Source organism: Astatotilapia calliptera, chromosome 7 (assembly GCF_964374335.1).
Source record: "Astatotilapia calliptera chromosome 7, fAstCal68.1, whole genome shotgun sequence".
NCBI classification, from domain to species: Eukaryota; Metazoa; Chordata; class Actinopteri; order Cichliformes; family Cichlidae; genus Astatotilapia; species Astatotilapia calliptera.
Window position 1 is genome coordinate 44,111,157 of NC_137428.1, and position 27,286 is coordinate 44,138,442.

Below are 27,286 nucleotides of genomic sequence, written 5' to 3' on the forward strand. Positions count from 1 at the left end.
TTTCGTTTGTTGAATGTTTTTTTTCATAATGTTAGACAAAACAACAAAAAATAATACATGCAACAATTCAACTCAATTCAGTTTTATTTGTATACTGCTAAATCACAACAGTAATTTCCTCATGGGGCTTTTTATTGTAAGATAAGGGACCCTACAATAATACAGAGAAAACAGAGGAAAACCCTATGAACCCCTATGAACAAGCACTTTGGTGACATTGGGAAGGAAAACATCCCCTTTATCAGGAAGAAACCTCAAACAGAACCAGGCTCATTGGAGGAGCAACTATCTGCCACGGCCTGCATTACTCCATATTAAACCTTGGTGTGTGAAGAGGGGTCTGTAATTCCATAAACAAGCACCACTTCATCTTCAGCATATGAGTTATTTGGTCTAAGGTGTGTGTTTAAGAGTTATACCAATGATTCAAGTACTGGTAGTGTTTCCCAGAGGAACCACAGTATGGAGTCTTACACAGTGAAGATGTAAAACTATTAGTAATATAATTTACCTCTGTGGGAGTCGAGTTCAGGAAGCTGTTCTGTATTGTGTTAGCACATGACACTCAAGTTGACAGTGAGGGAATTATATCCTTAAATTTAGTTAGACCACTTTCAGAAAGACATTTACTGCAATGAAATTTATTCCCAAATAATCTGTAATCTATTATTGTAAATGTTATTAGCGTTAGTAAGGAATTAGTTAGGGCTTGACCCTGAATCCTCAGCTGCAATAGCTCTAGGCTGATGATGCCTTGAGTGTTTCAGCTTTTTCACTCACTTTGTGTTTATGCACCTCTCTGAATTCAATGATTATTATTTATTAATAATCCCTGACTCTTTTCCACAGTGTGTCTTTGTCTTCCTCCCCTCACACGGCAGATGGCTGCCAGTTCTGTAAGCCTGATTCTGCTGAAGGTTTCTTCCTGTTACAAGGGAGTTTTTCTTTCCCACCATCACTAAAGTGCTTGCTCATAGTGGGGTCAAATGATTGTTGGGCTTTTCATTGTATTGTTTTTTTGTTTTTTTTTTAAAGGAAAACAAATGAAATGGAAAACTACATAATTTCCCCTAGTGATCAATAAAGTATTCTGATTCTGATAATGTATTGATGGATAATAAAACTCACCATAATCGTAATCATCTATAAAAGAAAGAGAAGAGAAAAAGTGACGATTGGAAAAGATCCTCTGTAAGGCATACTCTACAAAGGAATCTGATCAAACAACCTACGGCATCACTTCAAAGAAAGCAGGTGTAAATGACTGAAAATGACTTAAAACTGAAAATGTGAAAAATTTGGAAATAAATAACACTACTAAGAAGCTTATCATATCCTGTATGACTTTTCTAATTTCTCCGCATCTAATTTACACTTAGGCTAAATATAAGCATTATTTCACAACTATATCCAGTACTAACACAGGGCGATGATTAGAGCATGTTTTGTTTTATAAGAAAACTGTGACACTGAGTCAAACCGAATGCTAAGTCATGACAGTGTGCTTGATCGTAATCTCTGATAAAGCACAGGGAACTAAAATGTCCCTTTAGCAGAAACTTGTTGTTTTGTTTTTTTTTTACTTTTTCCTGCAAAGGTTCTAAACAAAACTGAAAACTGAGCTTGAAAGCAGCAGAATAATGCAGTGGTTCCTTGTGGTACAAGGCTAAATTAGACAGGGAACATTTCATGTTTTGTTTGTTTGAATATTACTTTTAATGTGGCAAAGCAGTTTTTGAGTTTCAATATTGCCATTGTTTAACATTCGATCACCATGCAGACTAATAATTCAGGGTCATGTTCAAGAGTAAAGATTTTTCCTTGATTCAGACAACTGATACATTTGAAACTTCCATGTTCACTTTAACAGGGGGCACTTGCAAGAGTGGGACCCTATGGTGCTGTAGCCCAAAAAGGTTGCGTAACTTTTACAGGATAAATATTCTTCTTGTTCTAGTTTGTGAAAGATTTTGATAAAATAGAAATGGCATGGAACACATCTGCAATGATACATGTAGATTTCTCTCTGGACTGGCAGAAATGGATGACATTTAAACCTTTTAAGAAAGGGACTGGAAAATGTGCTCCAGCTACAAGAGGATCCCATTCCTCAGCCTCCCTAGGTAGATATATGCCAGGGTATTGGACTGGATGCAATTAGTTAAACCTCGGATTCAGAAGAAACAATGCAAACTATCGGATTCCCAGACGGAGAACCGTGGTTTGACTTCCAGCCAATACTAAGATGGTTTGCAGCTCATCTGAACTGGCAGGAAAAAGAATTAGGAACTCGACATTCAAAGCCACGGCTCTCAATCAGAAAAGGATGGAGTGCCCACTCAAAATGTACTGCCCTTTCTCTGAGTCTTGTTCAAAAGTAAGGGGAAACTGGAGCAGGTGAGTGACAGATTGATGTAGTGCCGACAGCGATGCAGGTGCTGTGGTGAAGACACAGCTGGGGTGAAGGCAAAGCTTTTGATTTACTTTAGTATAACTCTAAATGATTGAACTTACCAAAAGGCTTTTCCAGGAAGTGCCCATACACAGTACTGGTGGCTATGCCCAGGTAGTTTCTGGCCTCCAGAGTATAATTGCCATTATTGTGGTGTGTTGGGTTTTTAAAGGTTAGGCATCCCTCTATGTAGTCCAGGTAAATATCCATGTCAGGCCGCACATACTCAGTGTGGGAAATTTCCTACATTGTCAAAAAATGACAAGGATTGATGTGAAAGAGATCAGCTACAGCCCTGAAAACTTATGTGCATGATACAGTATACAGAGCTCTGTAACATTTCTTCTAAGACTTTGTAGAAACCTTTACTTTAAAAGTAAGTTTAATATTTTTTTCTAAAACCCTAGTAGTTATTGTTGGTAGTTAACAAAGCAGGTTTTTTCTTAAACCAAACAGCAAATAGTAGTCCCTCAGAAATGTAATGATAAAGCTAGATAGAAGTCTAAATAAAATATATTAATAAGCTGATAACAAGGGATGATATTTGATATTAATTGAAATTCATCTTCCCCTATGTTCCAAACATTGCCCTTTTGGCTGTTTTGAGGTAATGATGTGAAGAAAATGACATGGAAACAGTTATGGTAGCTTCTGTGTAACATTTGGACTGTTAAACAAACCTTTTCTCCTGCATTTCATAAAATAGAACAACATATCTAGCATTTGCTAATTCATATTGCATTATGATTCAGTGGACCCAAATTGTATTTTTATGCTTAGTGTCAGTCACCTCCTGTTTTTAAATTCTAACTGCAATGCCACATACATACTAGCACGGTTGTTTCCAGGATCTTTCAAAGGACTTGTCACTTGGGGAAACAGCAACAAGTCTGAGGGGTGCCACAGGAAATATGAATATTTAATCAGAAATAACTTTTCTTCTTCTGTCAGCTGCTCCCTTTAGAAGTCACAGCAGATCAACTGCCTCCATCTCTTCTTATTTCTAGAATCCTCCTCTGTCACACCAACCCTCTGCTTGTCCTCCTCCACTTAATCCATGAAAGTTCCCTGTACCCCTCATCTGCACATATCCAAACTATTTCAGTCTTGCCTCAAAACCTGAACTGTCCCACTCATATGCTCAGTTCTAATCCTATCTCATCCCCATTTAGGATTACAAAAAACAAATTTAGCATTTCTATGGTACATGAAACAAACCAAAAAACTAAAATTTGAAAGGACTATTTTCAACTTTATATAATCCATAGTAAGGTTATTAGAATTACCAAAATAAACCTTGGATAACTACAATTGTAAGTGGAATTGAAGCTTTACAGACAATATGTTTCTAATAAATGGTTGCTGAGTTACTTTCAACCTAAACCAGTCACAACCTCGCAGTACTTGTATTAGAGTTGATGAGTATGTCTTTTTTTATTTTATTTACCTCTTCCCAGTGGCATTTACCCAACAATTTACTGTAATGTACTGAGTAAATACTAACCAAGGGGCTGTAAATGTAACCGCTTTTTTGATGAGCACAGAAATTCTGTTTTTTCATAAATGACATTTCCTTTTACAGAGAGTAACAAGTACACAACACATTTTTATCAAACAAAAAAAAAAGTGCACAATAGATTTACGAGCATGAAATTAAAAATATACCATATCTTGATAGAACCATCGTAAGACTGGGTGGGGTGAACCACGAACGGTAAACTCAATGCACGTGTCATGGCGGCGTTCTGGCTCCTTCAGCCTAATAATGGTGGGAGGAACTTGAGAGACAAAGAGGACAAAGAATAAAGAAAAAAATGTAAACGATCTGCACTTGTATAGCACATGTTAACAGGTACTCACCTGCCTAAGTTAAAATTAAACCAAAGAAAGAAGTAAACTATTTTTGTGTTTCCCATATAAACTTGATCGTTTTTACTGTCAAAAAACCTTAAAACACTGAAATGTGCACTTCTGAAATTGCATTGGATTTCCTTTCAGGTTTAAGGTTTTTAAGGTTTTAAAGTAGCAGTTTTAAAAAAAAAGATTGAGAAAAACTGAATGATTTTGGCTGTCTTGTAGAAAGCAACAAAATGACAGCAGTATTTCTACCCTTTCTACCACCTGATCTGCTTGTGTCAGAAATTAAATCCCACTTCACCATCAGCCTCCAGAAAGTCTCATCAAAGCAAACTACACATCAGGACAAATTTAAAGGGTATTTGCATGTGGACAAAACTTCAAGTATGAAATTATTTTTATAGGTATTTTAAATAATTTTGCCTTTAACAACACCAAGATAGCGGATAGACAGTGCAGCAAGTTCCACAGCCAGACTCGGCTCATGTTCATTACATGTTCTTTTGGTCAGTTGGCCATAGCTGGTATAATTTTTTCAATAAACTAATACTGAGTAAATTACATAAACCAGTTTACCTTTGTAACATTTTCTGTTTTAGTACCAATAATAATCCTCTATGCTCCTCCTCATGGATCCCTTTGTGTGTAACTATGCTTGTGTATGGGATGAACTTGAACTTAAACATGCTTACATCTAGTGCTGAATTTATACATCATCAGGAACACAGTGGAGATGTCTCAAGAGGTGATAATATTAGATGATGTTTTTCTAGATGTACTGAGTTTATATAGCTGTTACCTTGGACAGGTCTCCATTAAAACGGGTTTTGATGTCAGTGGGACTTCCGAGTTAAACAAAGTTTATTATAATAATAACAATAATAATGATAAAAATAACAACAAATATCATTATACATAAATGGATGATTGTATATAGATATTTAAAGCTGTAATGAACACATTAAAAAAAAGAAAAAGAAAAAAAAAAAGCTTGGGTGGTAATGGTAAATGGACTGGTCATGTCCCCGGGTTTCTACCAAGTATTTTGAGTTTTTGTTTTGGGCTCATAATTTGTTGCTTTTAAATTTAGTTCTGCATTATTTAGTCTTGAGTATAGCTCTTGCTAGTGCCTCTGTGTTTTGTTTCTAGTTCCTTGTTTAACTGTGTTAATTCCCCTTTGTGTCCAGTCTGTCCTGTCCTGAAGTCAGTCTCATTTCTGTATTCCTTTTCATCTCTAGGGCGTGTCCTTGTCCTAAAGCTTTTCTTCTCTACCTGAGTAATCGAAGTGTTTTATAGAAGGTACCCCATTCACCGATTCATACAAGCACTTCTTTTTATTCATTCACACAGATTAATACACATATTAACACATTAATGGATGCATTGGAGAGCAACTTGGGGTTAGTATCTTGCCCAAGGACACTTTTGCATGCAGACTAGACTAGATTATAGCTACCCCAGTAAATAGGTGAAATATAGTGGGTAATCCCTAAATACCTGAAAATACCTGGAAATTGGAGCAATACAATAATTAATTTAAAAAATGAATACATACAAAATAAAAACTATATGGTCAGAGGTCCCGGGCAGCTCAGCAGAGTGAGCCCAAGCAAGTCAGGAAATTTGATAAATATATAGATCTCTGTATAATGGAGACCTTCCTCACTTTTAATGGTTACTAAGAATAGCATTACACAGATGTTTAGACTGGAATCACACAGCTGTCTTGATCAAAAGGAGGATGACCCAGTGCATGACCCCTGCCAAAAAAGCCCCCACACTATGCTGGGAGACAGCTTATTGGTTTCTTTGCATTTGCTGCCCCCTCATGGGGTTATTCAGACTGGTCCAGATCAATATACTACAATAACCTGCTGTTGATACAGATGAGGGAAAAAATCTACTGCAGCTTAAAAAAATAATTATGCAGCTTATTTCCAGGTGACTCATCCCCCTGTATTACTGCATTGTTAACCCTGAACTCGGTTTCTCCACCTGCCAGATCCCACTTTAAACACTGCTAAATAATAATAGAAATAAAAAATAACCAAAATAGTTATAGTATACATCACAAAAACAAAGTGGTCTTTCGGCAGTTGAACACAGCCTCTACAACACTTAGTGTGAGACTAGGTACCAAGAATAGAATAGAATAGAATTCAACTTTATTGTCATTGCACATGTCACAAGTACAAGGCAACGAAATGCAGTTTGCATCCATCCAGAAGTGCCACTTCTGGACTGGCAGAAAACAAAACCACACTGTAAGAAAATGAAGTCAACATGTAGTGATCATGAGCTGGCCGTGATGTTCCCAAACAAGAAATGTAAGAAACTGAGATTCCGTTCCATCCAATTCTGAGGAGAAGCAGCAGCAGGGAGACTGGTTTGATCCAGGAGTTAAAGCTGTATAATGGCTTTTATACATATTTCAGGATGTCAGTGGGACAGTTTGAGCTCTTGCTGGCAGAGTTGGGACCACATCTAAGGAGGCAGTGAAATCCTTTTAGAGTGCCCACTGACCCAGAGCAGCATCTACTGTAGCTGTGGGTCTGAGATTAAATAGGATTACTCTACTATTTCCCAAATCTTTTTTTTTTATCAGTACTGGTTCTGAAAATTTAAAAAGAATCGAGCTTGGTTTGAAAACATAAATTCCGCCAGTTACATGGTTGGTGTAAACAGCTGCATTAAGAATAGTTGAGTCTGAAAACTAGTTTTAACACATAAAATATGTCCACTGATTTTACATGTCTGTTGTGCATAGGCCTTTATTGCTATAATATTCTTGCAGCCGCTTCAGTCCTTTACAATCCAAGGCCTACCCTACAATCTCAAACACAGCTGCAACATATTAGTCACTGTGTGACATTATTTAGCCCTCTGCATATACAGTACCCTTGGCTGCAATAAACCTTAAATACCACTAGTATGCACTCAAAGAAGACAACTGATACCACAGTAATTTCTCCCTGCAATATTCTAAGATTTGCACAAACATTAACCTAAGTACAAAGAAGCAGCTATCTAATAACGCTAATATATTATATACTACTATATACTAATACTTATAAATATTGATTCAAGACAATTACAAAATTTGGCAGCTAAAATAGAACTAAAACAAAAATAGATGTAAAGTCAAAATTTTAACAATGAATTTGTCAGCTCCCATCTTTAACTAGTTATTACTATTATTAATCTCTTCCACAGTATTTCAGTCACTTAACTGCCTCATAGAAATCTCAAAGACAATCTCGTAAAGTAAAGCTAGAGTTTTAATTTATGAGTGCATCTTACTAAGATTTATATATTTAAAAGAAGAGAGCTTAAAATGGATACAGTAGCCAACTCACATTTCCACAACTATTTATAATGCTACTTTTCACAGTTTTTATGGAGTGCAGTTTTGTGTATAACGTTGTGTCTGTGGTGTATCTACTTACAGTGAACAGTTAGCTGAACTGAAGCGTTGGTCATGCCCACTATGTTGGTGGCAGTGCATACTAATAGGAAGTTGTTGTCATCTCTGCTTACATTGACCAAGGTTATGTTGATGGAGTGAATAGTATTGTCGTAGACTCTAGCCTGGAGGGACAACAAGATAAAATAAACAAGCATAAGCAACAAAAATATGGTCCAATAGAAACATTGATTGTTTAGAGGATGTCATGGTCCTGGGCCATGTTGGCCCAGCATTCTCAGTTTTCATGCGTCTTGTATTTTTCTTTATTTATGCCTTGGTTCCCAGGTTGTCCTGTTAAAATGTTCCTTATTTGATTACCCCCTGTGTGCCCCTCTGTGTATCTGTGAGCCCTCATTTCCCCTCCTTGTGTTTCATTCAATGTTTTCCCCAGCCCGTTATGTCTGTTCTCTCTCTCCCCTCCTGTCTGCACCTCTGTGCACTTCCTGTTTCACTTTGTCAGTCTCCCATCAGTGTTGTTTACTCCTGCCGTGTCTTGTTATAATTATCAGTGTCACCTGTGTTCCCCGTGTGCTCCTACTTCCCTCGTTAACCCTCTGAGTATTTATGTCCGCGTCTCCCTCAGTTCAGTGTCGCGTTCTCCCTCATGACTGTGTGCCCCTCCGTGTGTTTCCTCGTGAGTCAGTTCCTTTATGACTCCCCAGTTTAGTTTCATATTATTTTGTATCGCCTTAACTTCCATCAGCAATAAAGCTGTACTTTGAGTTCAGTCCTGTTCTCCCGTGAGTTTGCGCTTGGGTCCTCATCCTGCCTGCACACAGCCTAAATATGACAGAGGAAGCAATTAATGAACTATACTCAGCAAGACCAATCGAAGAGAAACAGTCTCAGCGGTTAGTTATACTTTTATTTATGAAGAAATTCATCGCTAGTTTAAAAACACACAGCTCAACAGAGTTCTTAATCTGAAGAAAGAAACTTGGTCTTGTTCCAGTTTTCCTCTATCAGTGACGAGTAGTAAGATGTCTTTTCTTTACTAAGGTTTTTTTTTTTTTTTTTAAACTTAGAGTAACAAAACATTTTTAATAAATATCTACTAAATTACGGAAACACTTTCGAGCTACTGGGTTATCTGTTTTAAGGAGTGCGTTTGAGAATTATACTACAACTCAAACCAAGAGCACAAGTTTTGGAGTGTAGCTGCACTAAATAAATGGAAAAATTGCAATACTAAGCTGAGCACCAGATGCAATGTCCTGGAGACGCTGCTCCTACCTGAGATGCCACCTTTCCCTCCGGCGCAGCTGACTCCCATCAGCAATTAAGGGTATTTAAGCCCAGAGCAGGGTGAGCTCTGGGCCAGAGTGCCATTTTGTGTGGGTACAGCTAGTGAGCTGAGTGTTTGCGGTGGTTTCCAGCTAGTGAGCTGTGTAGTGTGTTGTCCAGCTAGTGAGCTGCGCTTTCCTTTTGACTTTTTGCTTTATTTGACCAACGCCTGAGTTTTGTTTGTGTTTTGTTGGTGTTTTATGGTGATAACGGCTTGTCCGTCTCTTTAAGTTGACTTACTTCAATAAAACTGTTTTATTTAAACTGTTTCGCCTCCTTGACTCCTTTTTCTGACCCGGTCACTTTTGTTACTTCCCCCTCACCGCCTAGACCCCCCCCCCCCAGGGGAACGTAACAAGTGGGGGCTCGTCCGGGATATTTGAAAAGGGAGTTCTGTGTTGGATTTGGTTTTCTTTTTGATTATCTCGCTTTGGCACCTTTTAGAGATTAATAACTTCCCAGTTAAGGTAGGTGAGTGCCCAGCTGAGCTTTTTAAGTTCCTCCTTCGGGCACTCTTGTTATTTTGCCTTTGTTGTTTTTGGAGTAATCCTGGGTGGGGATTAATTCTCTGTCGGGGGTAGGCAATTCAGGGCTCCGGTCGCTGAAGTTCTGCCTTTAAAGTTGCCTCGAGCCCAGCACGCTCCGGAAGATAGACAGGGCAAGGTTTTGGAACTGGGTAAGTTGTTTTGTTAACGTGTGTGTGGCGGGAGGTTAGTTGGTCAGCTAAAGGAAGTTGTGTAGTGGTCTGTTAACTGTCTTAATTAGGTTGTGTTTTTCTAACTCTTCACCATCCCCAAAATGGTTGACACAGCTGCTAGTGTACAGGTGTCTAGAGGCTCGTTTGTGAGCAATAACATTCACCTGGTTCCAGACTTCTGTGAATCCAGTGTTCACAGCTTTTTCAGTGTGTTCGAACGCCTGGCAACTGCACTGCAGTGGCCTCAAGATGTGTGGGGGTTGATGTTGCTGTGTCGGTTGACAGGTAAGGCTCAAGAAGCGTGTTCTGGTCTGTCTAGGCAGGACGGCCTGGTTTATGGAAAGATCAAAAGTGCCGTCCTCCAAGCCTATGAACTGGTACCTGAGGCCTATAGGCAGCATTTTCGAGGGTTGGAGTTGGCGCAGGGACAGTCCTATCTTGACTTCGCCAGGGAGAAGGCGAGGCTCTTTGATAGGTGGTGTGCGGAAAGCCAGGTTAATGATGTGGGGTCCATACGTGAGCTTATGCTGGTGGAGGATTTTAAAAACTCTGTTCCTAAGTCTGTGGCCCTTTAAGTGAACAGAGGGTTACAACTCTACAGCAAGCTGCCACCCTGGCAGATGAGTTTAAGCTGATTCATACAGCAAGTGCGGTAGGACAGGATATCCCTCTGCACTATAGCGCAGCCTGGACAGGTAAAAGTGGGCCAGCTAAGAAGGAAAATGCAGTTATGGTGTTAAGACCTAGGCCCAAACTGTGTTTTTTCTGTCACAAGCCTGGCCATGTGGTTGCCAATTGTGTCAAACTGGCACTCAAACAGAAAGCCCACTCAACACAAAAGGTAACAGTGGTCTGCAAAAAATTTGTTCAGTGCCTTCTTGGAGAGACTGCACAGTAGGTCTGCTGCCATCGACCAGCGAGCCAACACACATGTATATTAAAATCTCTAACAATGAGAACACAATCATAGTTGGGCATAATCCCAGCTACAGTGGGGCAAAAAAGTATTTAGTCAGCCACCGATTGTGCAAGTTCCCCCACTTAAAATGATGACAGAGGTCAGTAATTTGCACCAGAGGTACACTTCAACTGTGAGAGACAGAATGTGAAAAGAAAATCCATGAATCCACATGGTAGGATTTGTAAAGAATTTATTCATAAATTAGGGTGGAAAATAAGTATTTGGTCACCCCAAACAAGGAAAATCTCTGGCTCTCACAGACCTGTAAAGTCTTCTGTAAGAAGCTTTTCTGTCCCCCACTCGTTACCTGTATGAATGGCACCTGTTTGAACTCATCATCTGTATAAAAGACACCTGTCCATAGCCTCAAACAGTCAGACTCCAAACTCCGCCATGGCCAAGACCAAAGAGCTTTCGAAGGACACCAGGAAAAGTATTGTAGACCTGCACCAGACTGGGAAGAGTGAATCTACAATAGGCAAGCAGCTTGGTGTGAAAAAATCAACTGTGGGAGCAATCATCAGAAAATGGAAGACATACAAGGCCACTGATAATCTCCCTCGATCTGGGGCTCCACGCAAGATCTCATCCCGTGGGGTCTAAATGATCATGAGAACGGTGAGCAAAGATCCCAGAACCACACGGGGGGACCTGGTGAATGACCTGCAGAGAGCTGGGACCAAAGTAACAAAGGTCACCATCAGTAACACACTACAACGGCAGGGAATCAAATCCCGCAGTGCCAGACGTGTTCCGCTGCTGAAGCCAGTGCATGTCCAGGCCCGTCTGAAGTTTGCCAGAGAGCACATGGATGATACAGCAGAGGATTGGGAGAATGTCATGTGGTCAGATGAAACCAAAGTAGAACTTTTTGGTATAAACTCAACTCGTCGTGTTTGGAGGAAGAAGAATACTGAGTTGCATCCCAAGAACACCATACCTACTGTGAAGCATGGGGGTGGAAACATCATGCTATGGGGCTGTTTTTCTGCCAAGGGGACAGGACGACTGATCAGTGTTAAGGACAGAATGAATGGGGCCATGTATCGTGAGATTTTGAGCCAAAACCTCCTTCCATCAGTGAGAACTTTGAAGATGAAACGAGGCTGGGTCTTCCAACATGACAATGATCCAAAACACACCGCCCGGGCAACAAAGGAGTGGCTCCGTAAGAAGCATTTGAAAGTCCTGGAGTGGCCTAGCCAGTCTCCAGACCTCAACCCCATAGAAAATCTGTGGCGGGAGTTGAAAGTCCGTGTTGCTCGGCGACAGCCCCAAAACATCACTGCTCTCAAGAAGATCTGCATGGAGGAATGGGCCAAAATACCAGCTACTGTGTGTGCAAACCTGGTAGAGACCTATAGTAAACGTTTGACCTCTGTTATTGCCAACAAAGGTTATGTTACAAAGTATTGAGTTGTATTTTTGTTATTGACCAAATACTTATTTTCCACCCTGATTTACGAATAATTTCTTTACAAATCCTACCATGTGGATTCATGGATTTTTTTTTTTCACATTCTGTCTCTCACAGTTGAAGTGTACCTCTGGTGCAAATTACTGACCTCTGTCATCATTTTAGGTGGGGGAACTTGCACAATCGGTGGCTGACTAAATACTTTTTTGCCCCACTGTACAAAAAAAAAAAAAATCAGGGAAGTTGTTTATGAAGTTCTTATTGTATTTCAGGCAGCTGCAGATGACAGCACAGAAAACTGGGTTAGTGCGACTTATTTGAAATGAGGTAAAGTCGAAGCTGGAGAATGAAGATTGTAGAAACCATTGCTTCCATTTGTAATCCTTTTTGTATTAATATACAGTATAGTCGCCAGAATTACTGAGCATAAAATCTGCTCGGACCAGGGTCTACCACCCTCGGCTGACAGGTTGGTAGAACAGCTGAAGACTAACAAAGAGGTGAGGCAGTTTTTGGGGGCTTGCTGGCTATGACGGCGGGTTCGTTCTCAACTTCACAGAGCTGACCAGCCCCCCAAAAGGGTGCCCCGAGTCTGGTTCGGTAGACGGGGCAGTGTTAGGTGGCATATGTGTTGGTGAAGAAGGCTCTCTGTGGGGAACCCTTGCTCTAAACCCCTGATTCTATTGATTATGGTAAATTTAAAAGTTGTCAAAAATGGTCATTAAAAAAGGAGGGTTTTTTTGGTATATGATCAGTTTTTATGTCCTATCCCAGGACAAGATCAGAATGCGATTAAACTTGTGAGTAAGCTTATTTTAATTTTGAGGACAGCCTGTTGACTCAAATATTAAATTAAAAGTAGTCTTGAGGCAGTTATTTCAAGCTTCTACGTGATTGTTAAAATCAACTCCCATAAAAAACAGGCAAGTGATTGAGCTACAACAATTAGTTGTTGCAGCTTTGTTAATTAACCCCTTCATATCAGTAGCTAAAGCTAACTTTTAAAATAAATCCAAAGAGTACAGTGGTCTCTTTCTAGTAGTAATTATGTCAATAAATGATACCAAGAAGAGATAGAAAAGCTATTTATGAAGGAACGTCCTGCTGCCATTTGGTATCAATTTACGGAATGCCGTCATTTCAAGCCTAGGATTAGTCCGTTCTCTGTGAAGTTGTGAATTTGTGCATGCCCTCCCTACCTCTTGTGCATTGATGGAGTGCAAGCCAGTGACAGGCCAATCCACTTCAGGTAATGGTGAACCAGAGCCATTACAGATTGCCGTTACTTGATCACCTTCGACAACTGTGAGGTTGCTGTGGCTGACGCTGATATCTGGTAGGTCTGAGAAGGGAATACAGAGAAGGAGAAAGAGAAAAATATGTTATCCTATGTTCCTCCTTCTTAAAGTATGTATTCACCAAAGTCGTTTCCATCCTTTTCACAAAACCCACCATCATCTGAACAATCTCTCCGTAACACCATACCTACCTAATACCTCCTCATCACCTCTGTTCCCTTCAGCTACAGGTCTATTAAAGTCTGCTCTAATCACTGCTCTCTCCACCCTGGGTGCTCTACCACTGAGATTCAAACTGAAACTGATCTGATACCACCCCAAGGAGATTTTTTTTTTTTTAAATGTTTGAAAATGGCTAAAATTTCCAACTGTGTTAGGTTTCAAGTTCACCAAGTTGTCACTGTGGATGTCCAGGTACTTGCCCCACCATATCAGCACCTTGTCCCAGCACAGACACAGGCCATGCAGCCATCCTCTTCCTGCTGAAATGACCACTAGATCACTAGGTTGTCTAGCGCTGTTCACATTCAGAAGCAGATGATTACTCCAAGAACACTTCACAAAATCATTCACATGTGCTTGATCCACCTCCTACTGTACTGCTCATCACTAATACACTGTTCAAAAAACTTTGTAAAAACATCAGATATTAATGAGGAAAAAACCCTGCTGGATATCTACAGTAATATCGACTGATAATGTGTTAGGAACAAAAGGATGTCACATCATTGGTTGGAAATGAAAATGATCAACCTACATTGGGCTGAATTCAAGTACGCAACAAATTCCTTCTGACTCTCTCTCCTGACTTCGAGAAAGAAATTCATGCCTTAATTCCATCCAGGTTTGATTACTGCAACAGCCTTTATTTTGGAATCAGTCAGGTCTTCTTTTCTTTGCAACTAATTTTGAAGGGGGCTCCTCCTGACATGTGCATGCAAATAGAGTAAGACCATATTTCCGATTTTTTGACTTCTTTAGACTGACCTCCAGTACATTTTAGAATTTTTTGTCATTTTAAGTCTTTAAATAGATTAGCACGCTCTCACCTTTCCAAAATTTTAACAATGCACGTCTAATAGAACTTTAGGGTCAGCTGATCAGATTCTTCTGGTTTTCCAAAAGCAGACTAAAGCATAGAAAAGATCAGGCCATTGCTGTAGCTGCACCTAAAATTTGCAACAGTCTGCTTCTTTAAATTAGGAACTCACCAACACTTAATACCTTTAAACACTTGAAGACCTATCTTTACACCCATATCTTTACGCCCTTGTGTTTAAATGTGACACTATGTTTTTTTTCTTGTCTGTCTTAAGTTTTTTTCTGCATTTTCCTGCTCTGTTTTATTCCTTTTATTTATACAACACTTTTGTTAACCCTTTTTGTTTTTAAATTTTGATTATAAATAAATTGACCTAGCTCAGTGTGGACCAGGGCATCAGTAAGATCCAGGACAGATGGAACCTGGTGGGATTGGATGGACTGAAACATAATGTCCCAAAGGGGTTCTATTGGATTTATGTCAGGCAAGCGTGGGCCCAGTCAATGGTATCAATTCCTTCATCCTTGAGCAATTTCCAGCATATTCTCATCTCACACCTAATGGCAGTGAGGATGCCGTTGCCAAGCATGTAGAGGTCTGTGTGTCCCTCCTATTCCTACCATCACTGACCCACCATCAAACCAGTCATGCTGAACAACATTACCGTCAGCATAATGCTCTCCACAGCTTCTCCAGACCCTTTCACATCTGTCACATGTGCTCAGGGTTCAACTGCTCTCATCTGCACACAATGCCAGAGGTGAAGCTGCCAATTCTGGTACTGGACGACTGTGGCTCAGGGGGTTGGGAATTGCATCTGTAACCGGAAGGTCGCCGGTTCGATCCCTGGGCTCTCTGTCCTGGTCGTTTTGTCCTTGGGCAAGACACTTTACCCTACTTGCCTACTGATGTTGGCCAGAGGGGCCGATGGCGCGATATGGCAGCCTCGCTTCTGTCAGTCTGCCCCAGTCTGCAGCTGTGGCTACAACTGTAGCTGCCTCCACCAGTGTATGAATGTGAGAGTGAATGAATAGTGGTATTGTAAAGCGCTTTGGGTGCCTTGAAAAGCGCTATATAAATCCAATCCATTATTATTATTATTATTATTATTACTCAATGGCAAACGCTCATTGGGCTTCATGGTGCCAGGCAGTCAGGACAGGGCCCACTAGGGGATGTTGGGCCCTGAGGCCACCCTCCTAATTCTGTTTCTGATAGTTTGGTCAAAGATATTCACATCAGTTGCTTGATGGAGGTAATTTTGTAGCTCTGGCAGTGCTCATCCTGTTCCTCCTTGCACAAAGCAGCAGGTATTGGTCCTACTGATTGGTTAAGGGCCTTCTACGTCCTTGTCCAGCTCTCCTAGGGTCCTAGCATTTCCTTTGCCTCACCCTTTGGTCATGCTGCATTCTCCTCAGTTCTTCTCTGTGCCCGAACCTGAAGATGTTGGATTTAACCCTTTAATTAAGTAGTTCCTTTTGGTCACTAGCAATGCAAGGCTTATTGTTCATTTTGTTAGTCTGTGATGCAGCAAGGGAAACTGTTAATGTCTCCTCCATGCAGATTATAAAGTACTTTCCAGGCTCCAGACTCAAAGCAGACCTGCAGTGTCTTCACAGCCTCATGAACAACTCTTGTAGATACAATGTGTTGTTAAGCAAGAGGAACATACCTTGGTGTCAGCAGGACTACATTGTGGTCAGATGGTCAGAAGAGGGATTGCAGTGACAACAATAAAAACCCCAGAATTCAGGGCTGGCAGGCATTTTACCGAGGAAAGAGTGATGTTACATGCTGCATCTTCATCAGCTGATGGTTCAATGTAAACAACACCAACAATAACCGATAAGAAGTACTATGAATGCAGTCTAACACCGTCCAGATCAATATCTGGCCCACATAGTAACATGTCCAGGATTGTACCATTTTTCAGTCACTAATGCTGTCATCTGGGATGTGTGAGTTCAGCCATGTTTAGATGATGCACAACATACTAAACTCACAGTAGTCCCTCTGTGTCATAATCAGCCCTCTTTAATCTATCCTATGCTCAAGGAACTCACATTCCCCATGATGTTAGCTGGAATGGACAGGTTACATCTCTTATTTTCGAATCACTTAGCTTTACCCATGCAAGCCCATTGTCTCCTCCGGAAGAGACAGATTATTCTCCTTAGAATACCAGGTCTTGCTCACCAGTGTTAAAAAAAAACCTAAATTAAAGAAAAAAAGCCCAATGAGAAAAAAAATGTGTTTAAGTAGCAAAGTCATAAACACAAGGGCTACTGCAACAGCTTTCATCTCAACACAGCACCATGGTAATATGAATACAGAGAGACAGAACAAAGAAGAACAAAGAGATACACATTCTTAGACGATTGTGTTTTGCTTGATTACTTTAGTAAGAGTGTGCCTGTGTGTGTACAAAGGGGGGGGGGGAAGAACAGCTATCTGCTGGAGCTGCAGGTCCAGTCAGTGGCAGGTGCCTTCTTCTTTGATCTTTGAACCAACAGGTAACTGATAACTGAACATATAAGAATAATTTAACCAACTAGCATTTCTAGTATACAGTATATGGTGTATGTTTGTGTGTGTGTAAAAAACATTTCTGCCAACATTTCTATTATTATTATTACTATTATTATTATTATTATTATTATCTTTTAATAACAATAAAAACAACAACAATAATCATCATCATCATCATCCTCAAGCTAGTGGCTTTTATCCATTTTTGTTTAAAGGTGCTGTGTTCAGTTTTTCTCTCTGCTGATTTTATGAGGTTGACAGGGATACCTCAGTAGCATCGACAGACTTAAGCTGTGCAAACACTGTGCGATTTTTTCAGTCGCGTTATTCAGCTCCTGCTCAAACTGTATGATTGACTTGCAGGGGTTAGAAGTTCGTAGGTCACGATGCAGAGTCTCACACTATAAAGCCCGAGGCTCTGATGCGACCTGAGTGCTCACACTGTGCGTCCATAACATGAAGGTTATAGCAGAAAATCTGTCGCTCGCTCTCCCTCTCTCTTCCTCTCTGTCTTTCACTCACACAGACACGCACACCACCACCATCAACCTTGCTAAATTGCTAATAAAAAACTATGAACAGGCAGCTGTGATTGAGCAGCAATGTCCATCCAATTATTTTCACGGTTGTTGTAGTCGTGATAATTTTGTGAGGCCGACAAGATTTCAAACAGGTTTGATTTTCTTATGACCAAACGATTGATGATCGGGAGCTGGACGTGAGGTGTTAATCGCTTCTCGTTACCCATGTATACTACATGATGCACGACACACGATGAAGTCGGTCGCACGACTGAAAAATCGGCTCAAAATGGGCCAAAAATCACACAGCGTATGCCCAGCATTACTGAAAGAAAGACAAATGCTCTGACCATCATTTTACTGGCTGCATCTTGATGGATGCTCAATCATCCAGGTAAGTAAATCTCCAATAGCTGATTCTGTTCATATCACATCAAATTCACCAGGGAGGATATGAAAAGTGGCAGGTTAGCCTTCTTAGACTGTGAGATTTCCATCAGCAATGGGGGACATCTAAAAGCTGACGTGTACCGTAAACCTACGCATACGGATCTGTATTTAAGGTTTGACTCTCATCATCCACTGGAGCATAAACTGGGTGTCATCAGGACGCTACAACACAGAGCGAACACCATCACCACAGACACAGCGGCCAGGGAAGCAGAAGAACAGCACCTCAAGAAGGTCCTGAGTAAATGTGGTTATTCCAGCTGGACTTTTGTCAAAGCTGGGAAGGCGCCAAAAGCAAGCTCCAGCCGATCCAGGAGAAAAGGACAACCACTGCTTAAGCGAAAACCTGTAGTGATTCCGTACGTGTCAGAGCAGTTGAGACACATTTTTTCTAAACACCAGGTCTCTGTGGCTTTTAAACACCAATACACGCTGCGCCAAAAATGGGTCCACCCCAAGGATCGGGTCCCCCGACACAAACAGAGTAACATAGTGTACGCTGTTAAATGCCAGGAGGATTGTCAGGATTTATACATCGGGGAAACAAAACAACCTCTGGCAAAGTGGATGGCACAACACAGAAGAGCCACCTCGTCAGGCCAGGACTCTGCAGTCTATTCACACCTACAGGCCCGTGGACACTCTTTCAATGATGAAGATGTACACATCTTGGACAGGGAGGAACGCTGGTTTGAGTGCGGAGTCAAGGAGGCCATTTACATGAAAAGGGAAAGACCATCTCTGAATCGAGGAGAGCGCCTAAGGGTACATCTTTCGCCATCTTACAATGCTGTGATTGCAGCCATTCCCCAACTCTTGGTGAATGGTACTCATACCCATTGATCAATGGTCTTTGATCAGTGGGTTTTAGTCAGTGGTTGTTGATCAACGGTCATGAGAATTTGCATAATTAAGATTAAGGAACTGACCTCCCAGCCCATTGTTCCTTCAGTGGGATGGTTTCAGTCATTGTGCAAATGTACTGTTTATAAGATGAAACCTGCAGTCAGCTGGGACTGAAGAAGTCACTTGGATGAGTGACGAAACATTTCTCCTACAAAACGCTACATCCAGATGAACAGAATCAACTACTGGAGATTTACTGGCTGCAATTAAATGGAATCAGCAGTCAGAATACCATGGTTAATGTGTATATTTAGAGTATAAATATAACCACACAAGCTTACCACAACTGCTGATGTTCATATCTTGAAGCAATATTCTCCTGTAGCTGTCAGCACAGTATAACTGCTGGCTGCTAAGACCTGCCTCTCCTCTCTGTTGCCATAGCTGCAGCCAGCGAATCTCACAGCCACAGGTGAACACCACATCCTCCAAATGCCTGAAAAGAGAAGAGCACTGACAGAATTAGCAATGCTCTAAATCTCATACTCACCTTTAGACTCACTGCCAGCAGAACAAGAACGTTTGTCATTTTCAAAACTTTTTAAGAAGGTTCTGATTAGATGTTAGTTCTATAGAACTAGCATCTAATCAAGCAGTGCAATGTTCCATGAGGTGACTTGCTCCCCAGCGGGCCTAAGCCGAACACACTCCAGTTTGGAAGTCCTGGAATCCATGGCAACAAAGACTGGTGTAACAGTGAACATTAATGGGTCTATTTGGGTCTATTTCCTTTGAACTGTGCATTTTCAGGCTGGTGAAATGAATCAGCCAAGTAATTATATTAAAATAAATGAGTCAGCTTGTATTTAAGATATTTTTAGAAACTTCTGGCATAAATTTAGAGAAAGACAACCATACTGGAATCTTACCAACATCAGCACAAATCAGCTAGCTGGTATATAATGATGTGCTACGTGATCGCTAGCGACACAGCTATGTTAGCACAACTTTTTTCTACTCGATGAAAGTTAATGTGAAGTAGGGCTGCACGATTTTGCATAAAATGAGAATCACGATTTTTTGGCTTAGAATTGAGATCACGATTCTCTCACGATTTTCTTTTCCAGTATAAATATTTATTGCACTTATTAACTGCACATCAACTTCGTAACAGTTGAGACTGAACATAAAAACAATAAATAAACATAAAAACAACAAATGTCTCACGTTTTGTTGTTGCCGCAAAATGTTGTACTGCTTGAAATTCCATCTCCACCGTTGCTGGACACTGCGTGTATAGAGCAGGTAGTGCAACAATAAAAAAATAGTTGCGGGACGGCACTGTGTAGCGTTTGTCTAGGGTGTTATCATTTTCCTAAATCCCTCGTTTTGCACAGTGTTGATGGGAGCCATATCTTTGGTCAGGTGATAAGTGATAGCCTCCGTAATTTCTTTGTGCCTGCGGAAGTTCGACGGGTATAGGGAAGCGCTGTATAAGGTTCCCGTTATTGATGTTTGGGTGGTTGACCGGGACGGATTTTCTCCTGTCACTTTCTCGTCATCCCTGACGTGCTCTCCGTTGTTTTTTCCCTGCTAATTTTAGCATCACATGGCACAGCTTCTGTACCATGTGGTATAAGGCTCCGCCCTTGTCATTTGTTGAGCAGGAAGAGTGAGCGCTTGTTTTCATGCAGATTACGTCCCGGATCAAAATGCGGTACAATCGTCGTCGTCTTTTTTTTTTTTTTTAATCGTTGTCATTTGGAAATGAGATCGCACATAAGTATGAATCGAGATCGCGATTTTCTAACGATTAATCGTGCAGCCCTAATGTGAAGGTTCCCGATGGTTAGGGACAAATGCAATCGCATGGCAGGATGCTGTAAACGGACCAAACTTCAGTCAGACAATACGAGGTTAGTCAAAATATACTATACATGGGACTAGAGCAGCTGCCAGAGAATTCAACATTAATGAATCAATGGCTAACCAAGCCCGAGGCTTGGGACTCCGGAGGCAGCCGACAGGTATCGACAGGCCAAGCGGAATGCGGCTCGGGCAGTGGCTGAAGCAAAAACTCGGGTGTGGGAGGAGTTCGGAGAGGCCATGGAAAAAGACTTTCGGACTGCCTCGAAGAGATTCTGGCAAACCGTCAGGCGTCTCAGGAGGGGAAAGCGGTGCTCTACCTGCACTGTGTATAGTGCTGGCGGAGCGCTGCTGACGTCGACTGAGAAAATTGTCAGGCGGTGGAAGGAATACTTCAAGGACCTCCTTAATCCCACTGACACGTCTTCCGAGGAGGAAGAAGAGTCTGGGGATGAGGGGAATGACCCACCAATTTCCGGGGGCGAGGTCACTGAGGCAGTTAAACAACTCCTTGGTGGCAGAGCCCCTGGTGTTGATGAGGTCCGCCCCGAGTTCCTGAAGGCTCTGGACGTTGTAGGGCTGTCCTGGTTGACACGCCTCTGCAATGTTGCGTGGAAATCAGGGGCAGTACCTGTGGACTGGCAGACCGGGGTGGTGGTCCCCATCTTTAAGAAGGGGGACCGGAGGGTGTGTTCCAACTACAGGGGGATCACACTCCTCAGCCTCCCTGGGAAAGTCTATGCCAGGGTGCTGGAAAGGAGAGTTCGTCCGCTAGTCGAACCTCGGATACAGGAGGAACAATGCGGTTTTCGTCCTGGTCGCGGAACACTGGACCAGCTCTTTATCCTCTCCAGGATACTTGAGGGTGCATGGGAGTTTGCCCAACCAGTCTACATGTGTTTTGTGGACTTGGAGAAGGCATTCGACCGTGTCCCTAGGGGTGTCCTGTGGGAGGTGTTGCGGGAGTATGGGGTGTCTGGCCCATTGCTACGGGCCATTCGATCCCTATACAACCGTTGCAAGAGCTTGGTCCGCATTGCCGGCAATAAGTCGGACTCGTTCCCGGTGGGTGATGGGCTCCGCCAGGGCTGCCCTTTGTCTCCGGTTCTGTTCATAATTTTTATGGACAGGATTTCTAGGCGCAGCCAAGTGGCGGACGGCTTTCGCTTTGGTGGCCTCAGAATCTCATCTCTGATTTTTGCAGATGATGTGGTTCTGTTGGCTTCATCGGGTGAGGGCCTCCAGCTCGCACTGGAGCGGTTCGCAGCCGAGTGTGAAGCAGCGGGAATGAGGATCAGCACCTCCAAATCTGAGGCCATGGTTCTCAGCCGGAAAAGGGTGGAGTGCCCACTCCAGGTCGGGGATGAGTTCCTGCCCCAAGTGGAGGAGTTCAAGTATCTCGGGGTCTTGTTCGCGAGTAATGCGAGAAGGGAGCCGGAGATCGACAGACGGATTGGGGCTGCAGCTGCAGTAATGCAGACGCTGCACCGGTCCGTCGTGGTGAAGAGGGAGCTGAGTGTAAAGGCGAAGCTCTCAATTTACCGGTCGATCTACGTCCCTACCCTCACCTATGGCCACGAGCTGTGGGTAGTGACCGAAAGAACGAGATCGCGGATACAAGCGGCAGAAATGAGCTTCCTCCGAAGGGTGGCTGGCCTCTCCCTTAGAGATAGGGTGAGAAGTTCGGCCATCCGGGAGGGGCTCAGAGTAGAGCAGCTGCTGCTCCACATCGAAAGGAGCCAGCTGAGGTGGTTTGGGCATCTGACAAGGATGCCCCCTGGGCGCCTCCTGGGTGAGGTGTTCCAGGCATGTCCCACCGGAAGGAGGCCCCGGGGCAGACCCAGGACACGCTGGAGAGATTATATCTCTCGGCTGGCCTGGGAACGCCTTGGTATTCCCCCGGATAAGCTGGAGGAGGTGGCTGGGGAGAGGGAGGTCTGGGCCTCTTTGCTTAGGCTGCTGCCCCCGCGACCCGGCCCCGGATAAAGCGGATGAAGATGGATGGATGAATCAATGGTACGGAAGTGGAGGAAGCAAGAAGAATGAGTTGAGTAAAGTTTGACTTATCTGATTGTTTTGTTTTGCTTAATGCGCCTTATAATCCTGTGTGCCTTATGGTCCGAAAAATACGGTATTTAAAAACCTTTTGTTACCCAATCTTTCCTCCATTCATTGGCATAGGACACAGGTGTCGAACTCCAGGCCTTGAGGGCCGGTGTCCTTCAGGTTTTAGATGTGTTCTTGATCCTACACAGCCGATTTAAATGGCTACATTGCCTCCTCAACATATCTTAAAGTTCTTGAGAGGCCTGGTAATGAACTCGTCATTTGATTCAGGTGTGTTGACCCAGGGGGATATCTAAAACCTGCAGGACACCGGCCCTCGAGGTCTGGAGTTCGACACCCCTGGCATAGGATACATTTTCATTGCTCTACAGATGATACCCAACTTTATTAGAAACCAGATACTTACTCTGGATGGCATTACCTTGGCCCAGTAACACTGTGAGGAATCTTGGAATACTTTTTGACCAGGATATGTCCTTCAATGCACATATTAAAGAAATTTGTAGGACTACTTTCTTCTATTTGCGTAATATCTCTAAAATTAGAAATATCATGTTTCAAAAGGATGCTGAAAAACTAGAATTAGAATTAGAATTCAACTTTATTGTCATTGCACATGTCACAGGTACAAGGCAACGAAATGCAGTTTGCATTCATCCAGAAGTGCTTTAGCCATGATATAGATATATTACAGTATATATTAGCAATAATATAGATATGTGAGTATATTACAGAAATGGGTCTATTATGGTATGTTATAATGTACACGGTATGAAGTATGTTATGAATATGCTATAACTATAAGTATGTACAGGCTGTATTGAGTACAAGCTATGTACCGGCTATAAACAGGATATAAATATGAAAAACTATACAGAAATATGAGCTATACAGCTATACAGAAATGTGAACTATGCAAGTTATAAACAGTTGTAGATTTAAAATTTATCGTATGTACAGAATGATTATTTACACAGAATTATACAGTAGTGCAGTTAAGATAAGTGAGATATGTGGATAATGTCTACAGAGGCTATATAAAGTGCAAGTGGTTGTGAGTGGTGGTTCAGTCCATGTTATTATTGTGTGTATGAGGGTGCAATTGTCCATTGTGTGTGTAGGTGGTTGTGGGTGTGTGTATGTCCAGTCCATGTGATAACATGGGTCAGATGTCAGGAGGCAGAGTTCAGGAGTCTGACAGCTGTGGGGAAAACTAGTTCATGCATTTATTACTTCTAGGCTGGGCTACTGTAATTCATTATTATCAGGTTTTTCTTGAAGCTCCTTCACTTGAAATCACTTGAAAAATTTGTATTCAAAATGCTTGGAAATATTTTGCCCTTCAGTTTTCAGGCTCTTCTTTTGTGGATCCAGCTCCCAGTTTAGACGTGGGAGGGAGACACATTCTCAACTTTTAAGATTAGGTTTAAATCGTTCCTTTTTCCTAAACCATATAGTTAGGGCTGGATCAGGTGACTCTGAATCCTCCCAGGCTTCTTGGGGTTTCTCATAATGCACTGGGCGCTTCTTCTTTACTTGCCTCTTTCTACTCTTAGTTATTATTAATTTCTGTCTTTTGCATCAGATGTCTGCACCTTCTGCCAGAGGTTTTTTTTTCATCTGACAGGGAATTTTTTCCTTCCCACTTTTGCCAAGTGCTTGATTGTTTTGGTTTTCTATTATTGTAGGGTTTTTATCTTAAAAAGCACCTTCAGGCAACTGTTGTTGTGGTTTTGCGCTATATAAAATTGAATTAAATGTGCTATTAAATAATAAATACACGGCTGCATTTTTTACAAGCACTACAAAACAGATGGGGAGATGTGTCCGGTTTGATGCTCAAAAGCTACTTATTTGGTGCCAGTTCTTTACAAAATGGTATATTTATATCAATAATTGTGCATCATTGTCAAATCTTTTGATCACTAGTTATCATTATTGTCTGAAAACATTTCTATATTACACTTAAAAGAAATGGAGAATGTTAAAAAGGAAACTATCAATACATTATTTGTTTATGGGAATAAACATTTAATACATTTGTATTAACCTCTGCTTTAAACCACCATCACCAATGATGATCCTCTACACTAGAGCAGGGCGATATGGCCAAAAATATTTATCACGATATATATATATATATGAAAATTTGCGATAACGATATAACTGACGATATAATTGATGCGAGACAAAATACAACTCCACAACATTACTAGCGCAAAAAGACAACCTTCCATTTATTTTCACTTAAACAAGAAGCTGTTTTTTATGTACATTAAAGCTTTATAAAAACGTAACAGTGCAAATGCAAATTCCTTGCTGAAAGTTTAACCAAAAGGCATTTCCAGTAGAAATGGGCTGACATATCCTGAGCATAACCATGTATAATATCCACTGAAGTTAAAAAGAGGTGCTTTGCAACATTAAACTGCAGTGTGCAGTACGTATTTTTCGGACCATAAGGTGCACGGGATTATAAGGCACATTAATCGAAACAAAGCAGTCAGATAAATCAAACTTTATTAAACTCATTCTTCTTGCTTCCTCCACTTCTGTACCTTTGATTCATTAATGTTGAATTCTCTGGCAGCTGCTCTATTCCCATGTTGTTGCAGTATATTAATGACTAACCTCGTATTGTGGATGGATTATCTCAGTTGTTCTCCTGACTGAAGTTTGGTCCGTTTACAGCATCCTGCCATGCGATTGCATTTGTCTCTAACCATGAGGAACCTTCACGTTAACTTTTATAAGTGGAAAAGTGTTAGTGTTCGTCCTCCAGCTTCACTGTGTATGTTATACTAACATAGCTGTGTCGCTAGCGATCACGTAGCACATCATTGTATACCAGCTAGCCCAACTTCAGTAACCCTACAAACGTCACTGCTGTTTAGTTTCCTGTCTTCATTTATGTTGGAAGTGATAGCAGAGCTGTACGTTTGAATTTTTTCAGAAATCTCTCAGTCAGAACATGCTATATCATGCTTAGGTAACTAGCGAAACTAGCGAGCTAACGTCCGCTAGCTTCCTGCTAACTTCTAACTCTGTTAAATGTAATAAATTTTGTTTTCATGGATGCCTGGAAGTTAAACTTCATAGATACACCTGGTAAAGCAGCAATTCTGATCGTTTTATTAAAGATGAAAGAATTTAGACAGTTTTTAAACTCTCAGTGATGCTGCAGTGTTCTTTTGACCTGAAGTATACGGAGTTTAGGACCCAGATTACTCCCAGATTTAAGAGCATCTTAGTCCGACAAATACGACAATAACGACGGCCGCTTGCATGTTCTGCAAAAAAATGTGCTTTGTTGTGTATCTGACGGACAAACACCAAACCAGTTCCACATCACTGAAGTTGCACCATTTTTACAAACCAAATCTGGTTCATCTGTTTCACTCAACAATCGGCCATGTGCATATGAAAACAAAGGCTCTGCGCATGCTCGTTTTACTCATATTCTATCGCGATATTTCATTTTCCTATCGTTGCCTAACATTATACCGGTATTACCGTGAACGGTATAATATGGCCCAGCCCTACTCTACACCATATTTGGGTCAGTTTCTTTTTTAAAATCTTTTGGGTTTTTTCAACATTGGGTTGTGCAGCATGACCTTATCCCCCAGAGTGAGAATGTCAGTGTTCTCTTCTAATGTCATGTTCTAAGGTGTCTGAGGGAGAACCTTCAGAGGAAATGATGTATGGCATCATCTCATGCCTATCTCAGAGCACACTGTAAAAAACACTGTACAAAAACTATTTTTTGTTCATCGCTTACCAAATTTGCCATGCTGAAACTTTATAGATAAGAATACAGATAAGAGAGAAGCAAATAGGGAGAGATAATATATTGGGTTATTCTCACAAAGCCTCAAACATAAGATTGGCCAAATCAGCAAAAGCTTGTAATCTGTTCTTTAAACTTTTTGATCTTCTATATTCCTATTATTATAATGTAATATTTATTTTACTGGATGCAGTCTTGCACCATCTAGAGATTTTTCTTTAGATGCACTTGTGGTATCAATTTGAAGCTCCTACATTGCATTCTCCAGTTATCATATTCAGAATTTAGGTGTCTACGCCACTGATGGGGTGATGACACCATCGGTCTTTTATGACGGAGGGGTAAAAAGTTGGCACTATTGAAAATACTGCTTGCCATGGCTATCTGTGGTAAGCAGACAAAATGCATGATATGTATCAATTCTCTCCTAAACAAATAAACCTTCTGAAAATATTGCAGACCAGTTCTGGATACACTACTATAAACGTAAACGCAAAAAGAAAAACACAAAAAAACTTCAAAAACTGAAAATGATTTGGATAATAAAATGAGAGAGTCAAAAATCAAAAGGAGGATCAACCACTGAGAAGAGTGAAAATGTAATAAAACATGGCCTTTGTATCATCTGCAAACTTAAAGTCTAAGTTGCTGGTGTCTCAGGATCAGACAAAGGCTACGTTCACACTGCAGGCAAAAGCGCAACAAATCCGCCATTTTTGATCCTATGCGACCCATTTCCGGTC

General features: G+C 41.3%; 1 protein-coding gene across 1 annotated transcript in view; it reads right to left on the minus strand.

The window, feature by feature from the left end:
• The window catches only part of ntrk3a (neurotrophic tyrosine kinase, receptor, type 3a), a 91,235-nt gene that overhangs the window by 33,977 nt on the left and 29,972 nt on the right, over positions 1-27,286 (minus strand). The window contains exons 5-10 of the mRNA XM_026174778.2: positions 19,162-19,316; positions 13,334-13,476; positions 7,756-7,897; positions 4,118-4,230; positions 2,515-2,695; positions 1,129-1,143 (exon numbers count right to left, since the gene is read on the minus strand). Coding sequence (XP_026030563.2) covers positions 1,129-1,143; positions 2,515-2,695; positions 4,118-4,230; positions 7,756-7,897; positions 13,334-13,476; positions 19,162-19,316 — 749 coding nt within the window. The remainder of the gene's footprint in view (positions 1-1,128; positions 1,144-2,514; positions 2,696-4,117; positions 4,231-7,755; positions 7,898-13,333; positions 13,477-19,161; positions 19,317-27,286) is intronic.